At 34.6% G+C, this 18887-nt stretch overlaps 1 protein-coding gene across 1 annotated transcript; it reads right to left on the bottom strand.

Moving 5' to 3' along the window:
- LOC128994098 (ribosome biogenesis protein BRX1 homolog) lies at positions 1-17873 on the bottom strand. The gene is made up of 7 exons (XM_054418359.1): positions 17670-17873; positions 14489-14644; positions 6685-6805; positions 4042-4166; positions 1597-1732; positions 1153-1247; positions 1-522 (listed from the first exon to the last, which is right to left on the bottom strand). The coding sequence occupies exons 1-7, from the start codon at positions 17784-17786 to the stop codon at positions 40-42; spliced, it is 1233 nt and encodes a 410-aa protein (XP_054274334.1). The 5' UTR covers positions 17787-17873; the 3' UTR covers positions 1-39.
- Between the last annotated feature and the right edge of the window lie 1014 nt (positions 17874-18887).

The raw sequence follows: 18887 nt of genomic DNA, 5'->3' as shown, positions 1-18887 counted from the left end.
GTAAAAATATTGTTATTAACAATAAACATTCATTTACAATCATGACACAGAAAAAGAATTTTTGGACACAGATTTTTTCAATTTCTTTTTTCTTCCATTTACTTGTACTTTGCTGTTTTCACTACTGAACGTGGGTTTCGTCTTCTTGATTTTTAGTTTACTAGTTTCAGTGCTAGGGGTGGGTTTCGTCTTCTTGTTTTTTAGTTTACTAGTTTCAGTGCTAGGAGTGGGTTTAATCTTCTTGTTTTTTAGTTTGTTAGCTTCGTTACTGAGAGTAAGTTTTGTCTTCTTTTTTGCTATACTCTCACTATTTTTCTTCTGAAAATGTTCTTGGTTCATCACCTTCAGTTCTTTAACTTTTTCACTAATCTCTCTCGCCTTTTCCAATGGATTTCCCTCAAAGATGTCATCATTAGGTTTAGTCATGTATGATTCCTTTGGTCGGGTAGCCAAGAAAGCCTCCTTCTGTTGCTTCCTGTCCACATACTTGGTGCTTGCTGTTTGCTTGAGCAGACGGCGGTACTGGAAAAAATAAAAATGAATAAAAAACGGCATCAGTATGGGAATAACAAAAATGTAGATGTTGGGTCAGAAAACTAGTAATTACTGTTCAAGTGCTGTGATGGCAACACATTTTCGTTTTATTTTTATGGTGGACTTCCAGGATTAAAGTAGACTAATAATTGGTCTTTTGGGAGATGACCGCATACTTGAATTGGCGAAGATAGTGGCTTAAGTTTAGGTGCATTGCAGGAATACATCTTTGGGGTGAACTACAATTCAACTTTTAGTTGGTCTTAAAGATAGATTGATGCAACACACTCAAAACTTTGGTCACTATCTTTACCAATTAATTTCCTAAAGACCTATATTGTAAATAATAGGTTAACTGTAATATATTGTAAACTTGAATCTGTAATATATTGTAAACTTGAATAGAGAAGTCTATCTTACCACAGAGTAAGGATTTTTTGGGACATCTGTAGACTATATCTATCGAAATTCGTTGTTTAACGTAATATATTATTCTTAGGCTATATGACAGAAAAATAGAATGCATATACCCAATAGTATAAATTAAATTCGTTTCAGAGAGCCTATAGGAATCTTACTTTCTACTCTAGAAGTAAAACTTGCCAACACGAAGCTTACCTGCTTAGGTGTAACGTATTTGGGATTTTCCCACAACGTCTTTCCTCCAAAACTTTTTTCAAAAATCTTGATTGGGTTTAATACAAATCTTGGCCCTGAAAATGCAATATAACAAATTTTGTTGAATAAATTGGTTTATAATTATAAACAAAAATTGAGCATTCAGTTTGAGTTTACGATTCACAAGCTACAATTTTTGTCACAGTAAAGGCCCTGTGATAATTCAACTTGGCCTTTTGGCTCTCTGCTACATGGAACAGTAATGTAACAATATTGGTAACAGCTATAATTGACCAGAATTCATCGACTGATAAAGAAAGAGAAATTACAAACTCATTAATCTTATTTTACAGACAAAATCAGTTTATGCGTTTTCTGGGTTCAATATATAACTACTTCATGAATGCGACTTTTGAAAATTTATCATAATTCCTTCTTACTTACCTATTTCAGCAAGAGCTCCGTCTTCAGTTAGAATCTGGTAGTTTCTGAACCAAATCCTGTTGTCGAGGACTGAAAACGCCACCACTCGGTCTGTGAAAGGTTGACTCTTCGGGTGGTATGCCGGTGTGCCGAAAATCTGAAACAAGTTCCATTCTTCAGTAAGGGTCAACAAAGGGTTCTTACTAAAGTCATACACAAGTATAACTATCTCTCAAGTGCACAACAGGAGCTAGGTCTATTATCCATGGTAGATGTTTACACATACATTGTTACATTGTTAGTATACATTGTTGTAAACAATCACAATAGTAGTTGATCACAATTCTGGATATAGTATTTCTACAAATATGCCTATACTATTGGTTTGTAGGAACATAAGTCCCTAAAATGCTCAATAATATAAAACAAATTATTCTAATATTCAAACAAACTAAAAAATATATTATCTATGTGTCAGAATAGGTATCTGTGTATGCCATATCTTTTGTGTAAAAAACAGTTTGTTGTTTGTCTTAGTTTGCCTTTGTTCATGTTATTTTCAATAAATCATTTGAATCACTACATAGGTTTAACTAAATGCAGCAAACATATAATCGTTTGTGAATAAATACTGGTTTTTAGGTAGATTTGGTCTTGTGGTTAATGGTGATAAAAAAAGACTTCCCTGATTGGAATTTTGAAAATTGTCTTCGTCAAATATGAAAAGGCAAATAAAGGTGTGTTGAGGTAAGCTTAGTTCTTGGCCAAACCCGCTAAATTAGCATCCCTACCCAGTTAATATTTTGCAACAGTTCATAAATTTGTATATCTATATCTATACTCTATACTATTATATAAAAATCTAATGGTGTCTGTCTATATGTGTGTTACTAATAGGTGCAAAAACTACTGAACAAACTGTGCTAAAATTTTACAAAAATATAGTTACCATACCAAGGACCATTATAGGACTATTCACGTTTCGATACTAACCGTAGGCTTAGCCCCTTTGGCTTTAAAAGTTGTGAGGTGAAGATTTTAAAAGTAAATATTGATTGGTCTCCATGGCTGCGATGAGAACACTAACAATGTTTGTTTACATTTGCTTTGACATTTAAATGTAAACAAGAACTGCTAAACTGCATATTTCACAATTTCAGACAGCTGATAAAAAGAAATTAAATATAATATTTTCCATAACTATGAGGTAGGTTTATTTTAATTTAACCTTTTATGATGGATTATTTATTCTAAAACTACGTAAATGATTATATAAAAAAAGATGCTATAACAGTTGCTGTATCAACTCCGGCTCTGCTTTGGATTTTTTTAAAGCGTCTAAGTTATGAAAATAATGTTATTAATATGATTTCATGGAAACAGTATGAAAATTACAATGTATAGATGTTTTATATGAATTTTGAGGCTACTTTGAATAAATTCTAACTCCTTAACATGTGTTAGATTAACTTAACATAACTTGCACATCACATTGTTTTTTATACATATATTTAGGTAAATTAAGTAATTATGTTTTGCTAAACCTATGCTTAAATTAAACTAAAGAATATCATCAATTACTAAATTGTATGACGTTGATTTTTGTGTAATAAAATCTGTTGTATATGTGTAACTATAATTAATTATCAAATGGTAATACAAAATACTCTTATTTTATTTTAACATAGCTTTCAGTTCACATTTACTTTATTTGATACATTTATTATTTTGTTTTGCCACACCACTGATTAAATTAAACCAAGGAATATAGTGATTAGAGCGTGGTAGTCCGGTTCCTGGGGTCCCGTGTTCAAATCCCGCCAAATCACCAATGGATTTTATCTCAGTGATAATGCCGTAACCCCTAGGTCTAGCCTGAAGTAATGTGAAAAACAATTCTGGGCTCGTGCCTAGCGTCCTAGGACAAAAAAAAACCTCGCAACCTTGTATTAGAGGAGGTTTTAGTCCTACTCTATAATAATCAAGGATCAGCTGTCACAACAATCAATAATCATTACAATACATCTTTAGTGGAAAGAACCTCGTATTAAAATAAGACTTTATTTATATAGGCTACCAGAAGAAATACCTGAAATGGAAAGTCTAAAGAATTTGCACCAAAAATGATTAATTTAATTGAACACTTTTTAAAGTACCGGTAACAAGCAATTGTTTCAAATAAATTTAAATCAGTTTTTGTTGGAAAGCATAAAAATACTGATCCTTGTTTTGTTTCTATCTTCCTAGTAACAAAAAATAACAAAAACTATTTAAACATCTGTGAGCTGATAATTAGGTGATATTTTATATTTTACATTTTAAGTCTCTGGTCACATCACTACACATTCAGACTGCCTTTGAATTGGTGCCTTGCTGCTGTTTCTTTGTAAGAGAGCATTTCCTATAAACTTATCAATTAAAAACTAATGTTTGTTTAGTCAACTTAGACTAAGAGGTTAGGTCTACCTGTGTGAAAAGTTCCTTTAGCAACGCATACTGGGGGCTGGTGTCAAACGATTCGTCGAATGACAGCAGAGGGCGTGACCCCTTGAGGCAATTGCCAGTCAACTTCATCTCACCCATCGTGAATACTGAAGAAAAACATTGTGATAAATAAATGGGTTAAAAAGGATGATAACATAGTAAAAATGGTTTCAATTTAAAAACTTTCTTGTTTAACTACATTTTCTGAAATAAAAATGTAATGATTTTTTTTCAAAAAACATTTAGTTAGGCTATATCATTGACTTTGAATACTGAAGTAGACAAATTGTAGCTAGTTTTTACTAAAAGTAAAAGAGGACATAGTCAGGCCCGGACTGGCTAGGTCCGCAGATCCGCGATCACGGAAGGCCCCTGCTCCCTTAAAAATTACAAAAAATGTTTTTGCTTGTTATAAGTTATCATATGTTCTTAGTAACGTTTTGTTTACATTTTCCAAACTAGAGAACTGTGTTTAACAGCTGTTTGTATCTTCCCGTTTATATAAAGGCATACAACCTACTTGTAGGTAGCCTATTCTAAGTTGAGTTACGTTGTTGTAGTGTAATAAATTGTCTGCGCGGTGACTTGTGTTGTGGTTAGCAGACAACGGCAAAGTGACAGTCTATCATATAAGCTGATTACCCAGCATAAAGACAGTGCAAAAAGACAGGAAAAGAAGAAAAAGATACTGGAATCCTTCCGGTAGGGATGTGCCGATTCTTGATGCCACCGATTCTGGAACATTAGTATGTGTATCGAGAATAATTGATCATCAAGAGTCAATGCCGCTACCGATACCTAGAAGTGGATAGGAATAATTAGAATGCGAAAATCAATTGACGAAATTCGACCATACCATAGAATTTTGATTTTTTTTACACTACCGCATCTAAAAAGCAGTAGCATAAAGGTCAGCTACGTAGGGATGTTTGCGTTAACGCACGAAACACGGCTAGCACATAAATCCAACTGTTAAAATTTATAACACAAGAAAATTCAGAGAGTACAGCTAGTATTGCACAATGGACAATACAATGTCAGTCAACCAGCTACTGCATCGTCTGGCCTACATAAAAATATTGTGAATATTGTAAATTTTGAAGGTCTTTTTCGTGTCTAGTTCATTTTGACTGATCACTATTAGTGTCGACGAAATTTTGTTCCTATTATTTTAGGGTTACTTTGTGATTTTTGCTTTACCGTTCGGTTATATAACTAGGGGACAAGTTATTGTTTATAATTACATCGTTTTATTTGGTTAATTGACTTTATAAGTATCTGAATTAACAAGAAACAAAGATTTTTATAAAACACGACCTCTACAGTATACCGGACAGCTAACAGCAAAATTGTCCTCAGCTGATCCATAAGGATGAGAAATCTAGGGAGCATGTTTAGCCAATCTAGTTATATAGCGATGGTTTATCTATGATGCAACCTAATATTCTTACGTTTTTGCGTTACACAATTTTTGGCCTATAGGTGTATGCGTTTGTGAGTAAATAAAGCTTGTAGACAGTGCTTATTAATTGTGAATGTGTGTGTAATTTTTTTTAATATTCCATGTTTTATGACACCTATGTTATGTGTATTTATAGTTCAATAGTTTTGCTTGTTGTTAGGTACATCTACTAAATAGTACAGTCTTTGTCTTGTTAGTATTATTTTTCAAATCCCTAAAATCTTTTTGTGATTATCATTACCACACAAATATTGTTGACACAATTTATTAACTTTGGTGTGGAATAATACTGCACTTTAATTTGAACTACGTTATAACACACTTGTTGACACTTCTACAGTAGGCCTACGTGTATTTTTTGTTGTATTGTCCTAAAATAATGTAAATTTTTTATTTTATTAAATAATAAAGTTGATTTTAATAATAAATAATAGGGCTTTTAATAATAAGTAAATACCCTTATATTTTATAAATACCTAGCTGAATTTCTTCCTTCTTATAAATTGCCAAAATAGTAAGAGAAAAAAAAACTTGTTTACAAGAACCTAATAAAAAATAATCCCTCGGTAGAGGGCCCCTTCACAGCATGTAGCTGAGGGCCCCAAATGGCCCCAGTCCGGGCCTGGACATAGTTTAAAGAGTGTCTCATAGAGTGCCTTGGAAACGCATGGATTGCGATAAACAGCTAGTGTAACCACTGTATACTCGAGTCTCTAGATTAGATTTTATAATCCAGTCCTTTAAATCTTCTCTTGCATATGTTATTGTTCACATACCATTAAAAATTTATGTATACTTAATGTAGGCCTACTCACAAACTAGACTACCAGTTAAAAAAATCGATTGAGCTATACTCACAACACTTCTGATATTCTTTCTAGGGATAAGAGGAAATGTAATAAGGTAAATGCTGCATAGCGTCTACATGCCGTGTATCTTAAAATACATTTCTGTAACTTTTTGTCTGCAAAACTATTTGAAGGTTTTCAATCAACTCTTAGAGTTTCATTTACTGACCTTAAACATATACTCATGTGAGATTTGGGGTCTCAAAAATCACTTTATGAGTTAAAAAAAAAAAAAAAAAACATAATCAATTGTGGACATCAAATGATAGACTAGGTAGTATAACTAATTACAAACAATTTAAAATCATAACTCACCACTTTCAACAAGGAACTTGGCTGAAGGACCATCAGGAGTATTGGAAACCCACATGAACAAGTCTTTTTTATTGCGCCCTTCCAGCAAAATACATTTGTCACAATTTTTCATCGAACTCATCTGAAATAGGAATGTTATTTATTGATCAAGCAGAATAGGCCTATTTGACATACAACCGTCAACCGGGGTTAGATTGACCCCTTTTTTGATGTTTTTGTTGATTAATTTTTGTTTATATTGATTAATATTCACAATATATTTTTTAAATGATATATAGGTACTGTGTGAATACCTTCCAGTAATTATTTTGTTTTTTATGGTCATATGTTAGTCATAAAAAAAAATAATAAAAGGGGTCAATGTTACCCCGTGTCTTGGGGTGACATTGACCCCCTACATTTATTATATTAAAATTATACATAATAAAGCACTGGGGTCAATGTTACTAGTGTACAATGAAACTTTGACCCCTGTAAAAGGGGTCAATGTTACTTAAGAACAATAGAGTGGTAACAACATCAAGGAGTGAACATAACAATTTTTTTTATGAACACACCCAGGCTATAATGACGGAATAGATCCAATTAGCATTTTTTTTTCTCAAAATCACATTATTAGGATGTAACACCAAGGAAAAACATCAAAACTACAAGTTATTAAAGACTAAAATCATTAAATTTCCTTTACTCAAACCCTTCCAAAAAGTTATAGAAAATTTTGCGCCCATCAGATTCCAGAGTTCCCGGCAAATAATCAGATCTACAGATGGGGCAGAATAGAAAACACATAATTTTCTTTTAGATGTAAATTTTCCCCATAGTTAGTGTCAACAGAATTAAGTCACATTACTTCAACAAACTGTTAATTTTTAACTTAACAGGCAAAGACCTGGTTAACACTTTTAACCCTGAGCGCAAAATGCCCTTAGTATGGGCGTTACTGGGCAATTTTAGGGTATTATTAAAAATTTGTAGCTTGGTAAAAAAAAACTTTTTTTCTGGTGAATAATATATCAAATTAAAGAGAAAATAATAAGCTTTTAAATGACATATATTTTATTACATTACCGTAGGCTATAAATTACAGGGTTTCAGTTTGAAATAACAAAAAAAATTGAGAAAAACAAAAATTGCAACCGCAAGTACTAACCTAATTAAAAAAGTATTTAATATTTACTTTAGCATAATTATGGCATTTATATCATGTGGAATTGAAGAGAACAACATGCCCTTTCAGGAAATATATACATGTATATAGTTATATTGCTTACCTTACATATTATAACACGAGAAATTGAAATGTCGTTGTCGTATCAGTTCCCAAGCACATCTAGCCTAGGCTTTACTATAGTCTGCTTTGGTATGATACAGTCTAAAACATTCAGGCACACACAATGGTGTTTGGCACTCTGGACACCACCAAGAAGTTTCTTTTCTTCCAGATTTTCCTGTAGAAACTTTGTTTTTTCCCGAACACACTTTGCAAATTCTTGTAGGATTTTTTTTCTTGTCCGTAGAGGGGATTTTGTCAGGGAAATGACGTCCAATAAGTCGATCAGATTTTGTGGCTCTTGCAGTTTCCTCTTCTTGTAATAAAGTCCCTGCTTTTTCGCTCAATGATTTTCCAATTGCTATTATAAATTTTTCAAGGTGACAGAGGGGTCTCAGGTTTGCAGGTCTGGTTTTTCGATATAAGATAAATGCGTTGACAATTGACATCATAAACAAGTGGAAGAACATTTTTTTCCACCATTTCATCTGTTTCCTCTTGAAAGGGTAATAGGAAATAAACTGGTCATTTCTGTCCACACCTGTTTTTTTATTGTTGTAATCCAAAATCAGATCTGGTTTGTGTTTTTGCAACATCCCTTGTTTTGTACGCACCGTAACTTCTGATGTAGTCATTTTATGAGCTGTTGATAGAGCTAAGACATCTCTAGTATCTTTCCATTTTATGCAGAGTAAATGGTTTCTTCTCATGAAAACAGTTTCATTTTTTTGTAGCTTTTTAGTGGTGACAGTCTTGGGCAACTCGGTCCTATTGCTCATGCAGGTACCGACTGCTTTAGTATTTTTCTCCCAGAGAAAGTCAAAAAGCTTTGGTGAAGAGTAAAATCTATCATTATAAATAGTATGTCCTTTATTGAGGTAATCTGCCAACAATCTCTCATATAGAGCTACAACTGTATTACTGGAGTCAGACTTACCGGTGTAGGCTTCAAATTTTAGAACATATCCTGTAGATGCATCACACAAAACATATAATTTCATCCCGTACTTGTCAGGCTTACTTTTATTATAAACTCTAAACCGAACTCTACCCCTGAATCCGCAAGTTCCTTCGTCTATGGTCAAATCTTCGTACGGTGAAAAACACATTGGGAAAGAAGTCAGCAAAAGATCTATATATGGTCTTAGTTTATGTAACGGATCGTGGCCTGGAGTGTTGAATGGGATGTATGTTGAATTATCGTTGATGTGAAAATTTGCCAAAATTGCTAGGAACCTATCCCTGGCCATGACTGATGGAGCATACATAGATTTTATAAAATTGTCTGTTGACCAATAGTCACTAAGTTTAGGTTTTTTCACAACACACATGTGCAATACAATCGAGAAAAAATGGTAAATTTCATAAAGCTTTACGGTTGTCCATTTTGACCAGACACTATTTTTCTTCAATTTGTTTGATCTTCTTAGTTTATCGGTTATAGATTTGGCATATTTATTTGTCTCTGACTTCAATGATTTGATAAAAAATTCAGGAAAAAATATAGAAAACACATCAAATGGAGTTGAGTTCTCATCAATAGCAGCCGTAACACCAGCGCCTAACTCGTCAAATGCTGGTAGTGGCGGTGGGTTGTCCTCCAACCGCCATCCAAGTTCCTCATCAGTGGGTTTTTTCTTCTTCTTTTTCCTTGGTTGAGTCTGCTCCGGTTCATGTTCAAAGTTTTCATTTGGCACAGGTAAATTTGCATTATCCGGTAAGTTTTCATTTGGCGATATAGATCGATGTCTTTTGGTTTTACGATTATAATTAGTACTATTTGACCGGCGTTTTACTTGGTTGGTTACTTTATTAGGCCTAAGAGAACCTAAAAAAGAAGTAGCTGAAGGCTGTAAGACATTATCTTCACGATCACTAGGTAGAAAATCAGGATCTTTGTCAACATTGTCGAAATCAGGATCACACAGTTCGTCATCCGAAGAAACTATCGAACTATTAGGCCTAAGTAATTTTCTGTTTTTGCAGATTTTATGATTAGGCTGATTGGGTGGTTGTTCATGACTAATTTCAAGAGGGTTAGGCCTAAATGGTATACCATCTGTAGGCCTAGTAGTGTCTAGAACTGTTTCTGGTTCATCACAGTTTTCTTCATCAGAGTAAATTGTAGGGTTATATTTACATCTAATTGGGCCTAAGTTTCTACTTTCATCTTCTTCAACTACTGAAATTGATTCATTTTTACAGTCATCATTGTCTATGTCACTTGGTAGTAAATCATAAAACACCAACTCATCAGGATCATTTTCATCAACCATGTATGTAACTGCACTAACCTCATTTTGAAAAGCATCTAAATTACTTACAACAAACTCACCTTCCGAACCAGAATCATAAATAGGATCATTCAAGTTTTCATTTACTGATATTGTAGTAGAACTAGGTCCTGAACATAAGTAATTATTTTCACTAAAAGATTGATTTTCTTCATCACTATGGTCTGATTCCGACAAGAGTTCACGAATATGACTCAACGTTTTTTTATCAAATATATCGCTCATATTTGACACTAAACACAATAAAAATTATCCACAACAAGGTATTGCTCATAACAAGAACTATTACGCAATCATAATACTTGTAAAAAACATAAAACATTCACTTTATTGAACACATAAACGATTGTAAACAAAGACAGCCATTAGCGCAGACAACAACAACAAAGCGTCGTCGTCGTCATCACTAAGCAATACGATGCAAGGCTGCAGACAGCTGGATCTTTTTTTTGTGTTACCAAACAGCTGGTTTTTTTTAGGTTGTGGGGTATTACAATCGAAGCCAGATGACCAAGGAATGGTTACGTAATAACAAAAATAGCAAATGTGACGTCATTACGTTGCTATGGAATTTAATATTGAAGCCCGACCTATACTCGGGGTTAGTTCAGTGTGTCTTACGTCATACCCCGACCTATACTCGGGCTTAGGGTTCAATGTGTTAAAGTATTGTTTTCCTCGCTTTCCATAGATTGCTTTTACCTCAACTTCATAGATAAAAATAAAACAATTATAAATCAATATTTTTAGTAGGTCTATCACATTATATACATATATCAGTTAAATTAAATATACCAGAATCAATAAAAATGATGTGTAATTAGTAACTTGGAATTATAACGAGGGGTCAAAGTTATCCGAAGACAAAAAAATTCAGGGGTCAATGTTACAAGGCCTTAAAAAATAATAATTAATTTATTAAATTTTCTTTATCCTATACTCTAATACGAGCAATGTTTGCTTGTATGTATGTATGTATGTATGCTTGCTTGCTTGCTTGCTTGCTTGCACCAGGATCTCGAAAACGGCCCCGACGATTTTCTTCAAATGTTGTAAATAGTTTACTTTTGGCCTAAAAACGAGTTTACTGCAGTTATAACTGCCAACAAAAATCTAATTATGTAGAAAAATGAAACTGAAAGTCACATTTTTTTAACATTAGTCTTATGGGTTGCTAAGTAACCATGTTGGTTGAATTGAATAACAAGGAAAATGTAAACAAAAGACTTGAAAGTAGTCTATCCACAGTATACTAGCAATTACAAAATACAGTACAAAAGGAAAAACATTAGTTGTTACCATTGAGCAAAGATTATACTGAAGATTACTCAATACATTGTAGTCAAGGGTGTATGGAGTGTGGGATCTGTTAATGACGATTAGATTACGGTAACTACAATCTGAAAATGCTAAGGGAAGTGAGGGAAACAGGTCCGCGACGTAGGAAGTGGTATAGAAATAGTCAAGGCAAGCTGTCCGGAGTGCGGGAACTGTTTATGACAATTAGGTTAAGGTATTTGCAATCTTAAAATGCTAAGGGAAGGGAGGGAAACAGGTCCGTGACGTAGGAAGTGGTGAGGGAAATAGTCAATGCGAGTAGTCCGGAGTGTGGGAACTGTTTATGACGGTTAGATTAAGGTATCTGCAATCCTAAAATGCTATGGGAAGGGAGGGAAACAGGTCCACGACGTAGGAAGTGGTGAAGGAAGTAGTCTAGGCGAGTTGTCCGGAGTGTGGGAACTGTTTTTGAATATTAGATTAAGGTATCTGCAATCTTAAAATGCTATGGGAAGGGAGGGAAACAGGTCCACGACGTAGGAAGTGGTGAAGGAAGTAGTAAAGGCGAGTAGTCCGGAGTGTGGGAACTGTTTTTGAAGATAAGATTAAGGTATCTGCAATCTTAAAATGCTAAGGGAAGGGAGGGAAACAGGTCCGTGACATAGGAAGTGGTGAGGGAAGTAGTCAAGGCGAGTTGTCCGGAGTGTGGGAACTGTTTTTGAAGATTAGATTAAGGTATCTGCAATTCTAAAATGCTATGGGAAGGGAGGGAAACAGGTCCACGACGTAAAAAGTGGTGAAGGAAGTAGTAAAGGCGAGTAGTCCGGAGTGTGGGAACTGTTTTTGAAGATTATATTAAGGTATCTGCAATCCTAAAATGCTATGGGAAGGGAGGGAAACAGGTCCGCGACGTAAAAAGTGGTGAAGGAAGTAGTAAAGGCGAGTAGTCCGGAGTGTGGGAACTGTTTATGACGATTAAATTAAGGTATCTGCAATCTTAAAATGCTAAGGGAAGGGAGGGAAACAGGTCCGTGACATAGGAAGTGGTGAGGGAAGTAGTCAAGGCGAGTAGTCCGGAGTGTGGGAACTGTTTTTGAAGATTAGATTAAGGTATCTGTAATTCTAAAATGCTATGGGAAGGAAGGGAAACAGGTCCGCGACGTAAAAAGTGGTGAAGGAAGTAGTAAAGGCGAGTAGTCCGGAGTGTGGGAACTGTTTTTGAAGATCATATTAAGGTATCTGCAATCTTAAAATGCTATGGGAAGGGAGGGAAACAGGTCCGCGACGTAAAAAGTGGTGAAGGAAGTAGTAAAGGCGAGTAGTCCGGAGTGTGAGAACTGTTTATGACGATTAAATTAAGGTATCTGCAATCTTAAAATGCTATGGAAAGGGAAGGAACAGGCCCACGACGTAGGAAGTGGTGAAGGATGTAGTAAAGGCGGGGAGTGTGGATTTTGGGAATGGATTAATGTATCTTCAATACTAAGACTGCTTTAATAGCAAACTAATGATTTTACCCGAGCAAAGCTCGGTCCCCAGGTACTTACTTGTAATAAGTGCTCAGATACTCCTAAAAACATATATATTTTACCATATAAAATCCTGACAGTGCCAGAACCAACAGTTTTTGCTGGGCTGAAAAAGTTTTTTGTTATGAAATTATACAGCTGTTTTGTAGATGATTGTATTATAATATTTTTTTATTGTTATAAAACTAATTTCTGCTAAATATTAATTGTTTTCAAATTGCTGCCAACTACTGTAATTTATCATATTTTTTATTTTCAATTTATTTATAACCTACTATTTAAAAAAGCATATAATACAAACAATTGACCCCGGGGTCAATGTTACCCCTGGGGGGTCAGAATTACCCCGCTTGACGGAATTCTTTTAGATCTAAGATGATCATTAGGCTTAAGTCTACAGAAAAGGCATTAAGTATTGGCACAAAAACCTGCCGATGTTTATTGTTTGTATAAAGCATTAAAACAGAGATCCACTAAAAATTTTGGTGATTTAGACAACTATTTAGACAACTGCGTTCGAAGCAGTGAAATGGCATTCCGACTCCAGCTGACGGGGGTAGCGGGCTTATGAGAGTACAAGGGAAATACTAAGTGTCTAGACTAGTGAAAATTTTAGTAGCCATGGTGTGTTGGACAAGTGTACAACATGCGTTTGGTATAAAGTATATTAAACACGCAGATATTGTGGTTTGTTCCGTTGCGAGTTCAGTCTACCGCCACAGGCTCCAGTGCCATTAGGGGAAGCTATCCTCCTTTGGATGAATAACTTTGAAGCCATTGCTAGCATGACTAAGCGCTACAAAAAAATTGCAGACATTTTCCAGATGCTTAAAAACATCATCGGATTTTATCTCAGACTTCAACAAGTGCAAAACCAAGGATGCCATTTTACTGACGCTGTTTTCAAAAATTTTTTACTCGTGTACTTTTAAGATTTACCTATATTAAAACAATTATACTTTTTCTACAAATATTATTAGTACGGTAGGTACTTTTTCAAAGTCTTAACGTTACTGCACCCTGTGCAAAGTAGTCATCACTTTCTGGTCCCAGTTAAACAAGGATCTTCTGCAATGTAGTGGTTAAGTATTTACTGTAATTACCTACTGTAATATATATATTGCTTGGCTTTCAACTAAAGGTTGCTTGTTTGATTCCAAGTGAAACCAATTCTAGACCCCAGATGAATTATGTCTTTGGAATGGTAATTTATAAAGCTGTTGGAAAAAGTTTGGTGCGTTCCCTAGAAAATGCCATTTGCATAGAAACATGCACACAAAGAATAACAGGAATACAAGTTTAACTTCTAGTTCCATGTTAGATTTTGCCTACAAAAGCAGGGGCAGTCTTGATCTGCACCTTCCCACAACAACTTACGATTAACTAAATATTAAATTGTTTAAAATATGATACCTAACAAACTGTCTACTCACTTCATTGACCACTAAAAAGTTTTCTCCCCTTTCCATCTTATTTTCATCTCTGGAATGAGGCAACATGGTGCGCAAGTCTTGTAAGAGATGGCGATCACGATGTGTGATTCCTCTTGTAGCAAACACAAGAACTCTTGTCCTGTTAGTCCATTTTGACTAAAACAAGATCAAAATTATAAATTTAGGTCAAAGTTAAATAGTAGGCTAGTTTCATCGATTAACAATTTAATTTTTATATGTCTAAGCTACTAACAGTTTTTTCACACTGAATCCTAAAAATGCAATAAGTTTTTAACGGAAGTCAGAAAGAGCCTTAAAAGTACTGTATCCGAATAAATACATTAAAGATTACAATTTAATCTTCATTGAGCTATATTTACGTGGTGGTTTAGGTGAGTCCAAGTTTGAAGAGGAAGGTATGTGGAGAGCAAATCATAGCTGTTTATATGCGATGAAAAAACAAACAAAACCACTGCACACGATTCCATGTACCCTACCATTGAAACAAAAAAACATTTTTGAAATGGTACCTAATTAATTGCGTTCAAGCCACTAAGTATCTCAACTGTTCGAAATCTATCTGGAGGTAATATAAATTAATAACTCAGTTCATTTATAACCAAAACTTTACATTCCTAATAAAATCTAACTTAAAACCACCTGATACAGTTACAAGTTTAAGCATAAAAACCAACCTAAGTACCTACTTACCTTATTAACATGCCTAAATAAGAACTAACTACATTAAGTTAGTGGCATGTAGGGACATAAGTCCCTAAAAATCTCAAATGTAAAACAAACAAATGTTATATTTAAACAAAATAAGGGTAGGCTACACTTCCATATCTGTTGGCACAAACAACCGAATGAAAATTGATAGATTATTCGATATATTGTTTGTTTAGTTAGGTAATGTTAACCTAACCTAACTAACCAAACGATATATCGAATTAAACAATTGAATAATCAATAGCCTATTACTCATTCGGTTTTTAGTGCCAACAGATATAGAAGTGTACCCAAATTTATTTGAAAAATCGATTCCGTGGTGCACATAAGTTTAGTACCTTCCTTGCCACTAAAACTTGAATTCACCCAAACCAATATTACTTTATACTTTTAATAGGTTAGGTACATTACATTTAAATGGCTACCATACGAATATAAGTAATTTATATTAAGCCAAGTATGAATGGAGATGAGTGTGGCTACTAAGGTTTGTGGGCTAGATATAATTTTCTATGACATAGGCCTAGCCTACGGTAATTTAAGTTGCAAGCATGGGTTTGGGTAGATAAATTTACTGTAATGGTTTGGACGAGAATGAGAGTTTTAGAATTGATGAGAAGAAGATTATTAAATCAGTAATATACTTAACCCTCCGAGTGTTATTTGTCGAAGCTTCGACACATAACACACTTTGTGTAGTGTTTTGTGTCGAAATTTCGACTCACAAACACTGTTTACGGCGAAGGCTCTATGACTGACAAAATCGGTTTGAACTGGATCGAGTTAGGTATCGTTTTATTTAGCAGATTCTAAGCTTTCTCCGGAGGTCTGTCTCTAAGCGCTTTTTTTTCTCGAGCCGATCATAATTGTAGCAGACAGCTGACGTACGTATTTGTAAGCAGCTTGGTTAACCTCGCACCGATGACTGATGTGTGTTTTAGTGTTAAAAATCAAAAGTAGTGATAAACTTATACGTGGTGCATTATAAGAAGATTTAAGTGATTTTGAAGGGCTGGTTGATGATCCTGAAGAAGTAGGTAGTGATGATGTAAGTTATCAGCCAGATTCCTAGCTATGGTTAGGCTATGCATTCTTAGCTAAACGCTATGTACTGAAATCTGTTTTTTGCCCATAACTTATTTATTTGCAAATCTACTTCCTTATATTATTATATATTTGTAATCCTCATAAAATTTAGAACAAAGTGGCTATTTTCAAATATTTATAGGCCTATAATTTATACAATTTCATTGAGCGCAAACTTATTTTTTTTTTTAATTTTCCAAAAAATTTTTTTACCTAAAAATTTTTTTTAAACAAATGTTCCTTATGTTTTATGTATAATATTGAAGCCCATGATTTTCCAAACAAAATGGTATATAGAACAGTATAATTAACATTGTTTTTAGGCTTCTCAGATCCGTTTTAATAAAACCTTGCAAATGCGCAAAAAATAGGCAGACATTAAGGCCAAAACTAGGGACACTCGGAGGGTTATTGCAACTTGGTGTTTGGAATGCAGAGATTACCAAAGAAATGCAACCTATGGTTGATCATACAGACTAATCTACCGGTATAGGCTATTATTAATTCTGTAAGCAATTTTTTAAATTAAAATTGTTAGAGTTTGACAGCTTGCAAGATGATGGGAGAGGGCTCAAATTAAAGGGCTTGGCCCCAGGGGGTCAGGAAAATAGCAGAACCAAAAATATCTTCCATTTAAAAATGCATTGGTATTGAAAAAAGTGTGCTTTGTTTACATGAGACATGTGTACAAATCTATTATCATTTTATTCTACCTAGGCCTACCACTTTTAATTCTGTTAATAGAGTGTGTGAAGTTTATTTTACTTATCAACAAATAATTTAAGTTAGCCTAGATGAATTCTGCTTTCACTAAAGTGATCTAAAAATTATTAAGAAAATAACTTACATATTTCAGAGCTGCTGCGTTAAAAATAATTTGATTCTTATTTTGGGGTAGACTTCCGTATCTGTTGGCACCAACAACCGAATTAAAATTGTGATTAGGCTATTCGATTGTTTCATTTGATATACTTATCAATTGATATTTTCATTCGGTTGTTGGGTACAGTTTCTTAACTGGGCTATGCTAATACTGATTGAAACTATCGATTCGATTAGTAAACCTTCATGCGATTTTTTCGCCATCAGCAATTTTGGTTGGTTAGGTTAAGTTATGATAGTTTAATTATTTAATAGATATATTTAAAATATCGATTATTAATCAATATTTCCAATTCGATAGTTTCAATCGATATTAGCATAGGCCTAGCCCAGTTAAGAAACTGTACCCCGATTGTTTTTGCCAACATATAACAAAAGTCTACCCGCAACCATTAGTACAAAAAAAAATCACCCACGTTTGCATTCCAAAAGATAGGACCTAAGTTAGTTATGAATTATTTGTAAAGGCCTAGGCCCTACTTGCCTTCTTGGGAATAGGTTCATCTGAAGACCGGGTTGCTGGAGGAGGTTGTTTTTCCTTTTCAATAGAATCATCAGACTTCTGCTGCAGTTTTCTTTTCAAACCTTTCTTTTTACCCATTTTAAGAAAAATAAAACAGTTAAATTCTAAAAGAAATATGACACAATGAAGATACTGGCCTGCGATCGAGCTAGAAAGATGGTTGAGGTTGAATCGTTCAATCAGAAGAGAAATCAGAGTGTAAACAATAGAACAAACACATTAGACAAGCAGACACGTGTTTTGAGGTTATATTTAGTTTTTTTTTGTTTGTTTGCATGATGAAAGACTAAATTTGAGGCAGGTCAGTTCTTATGCATGTAGGACTATAACATTTTCCGAGCATAGGGTATGTTCGATTTGCAATCTAATGACATTTAATCTATGTATGGCAAAGAGCTAGATGAATTCCTCATTCCACCATTGACTTTGAGAGAGGTTAGACTTAAATTAATTAGCTTAATTAGGCTTGATTTTTTTTTTAAAGGCAAGTTTAGTTATTTTTTAGGGAGGGAGGGAAAATGCTTTTACGCACCCAGGGGCCTATTTCATAATAAACTACATGTTACAAGTTACAACTTGTAACTTGTAATTTCCATTAGATTTGCATTGGGCGATCAGCTGATTTACTAATAATATTAGTTTGTACTTTATTATGAAATGGGCCCCAGGTAGCCAGCCTGTAGTGTGCGACTCTGAATTGATGAGACTGCTCACTAAAAAACTCCTACTCTGTTGGACCATGGACACAGACACCTGGAATTGTTTGTCACATTACTTAAAGTCAGGCCAACATGTGACCTAAGCCCTCAGGGCTATCACCGTTTCTGGCATTTAGATTCTTTGCGACCTACACCGCATCCCATCCAAGGTCGAGCTTATTGGCGTGGAGAATAACCTGGATGTAATGTGACACACAGGTCCAATTGACCTCACTGTCATCATCGGAATTGACCATGTCAACTTCGTGAATTGAAGTTGGCGTGTTGCCCTCGTTGACGACGACGAGTCCGGCTCTGACAGCAAAGTCTAGAATGTACTTGCCCCGGGAATTGGTGAGGGTCATTCCTCATTACCCACTCGACAGCCCTAGCATTAAAATCCCCACCCACGAAGACGTGTCCTGTGGTATCGCGCATGCTCTCTGCTCTCTTCTAGGCGGTCTATCTTCTCACGAAAGTC

This window comes from Macrosteles quadrilineatus, unplaced genomic scaffold, assembly GCF_028750875.1.
Source record: "Macrosteles quadrilineatus isolate MER2022 unplaced genomic scaffold, UCM_ALF_1.0 Scaffold_5__1_contigs__length_97177068, whole genome shotgun sequence".
In the NCBI taxonomy this organism is placed as follows: Eukaryota; Metazoa; Arthropoda; class Insecta; order Hemiptera; family Cicadellidae; genus Macrosteles; species Macrosteles quadrilineatus.
The sequence above is the reverse complement of the archived record's forward strand: the minus strand, read 5'-3'. Positions and strand labels throughout refer to the sequence as shown.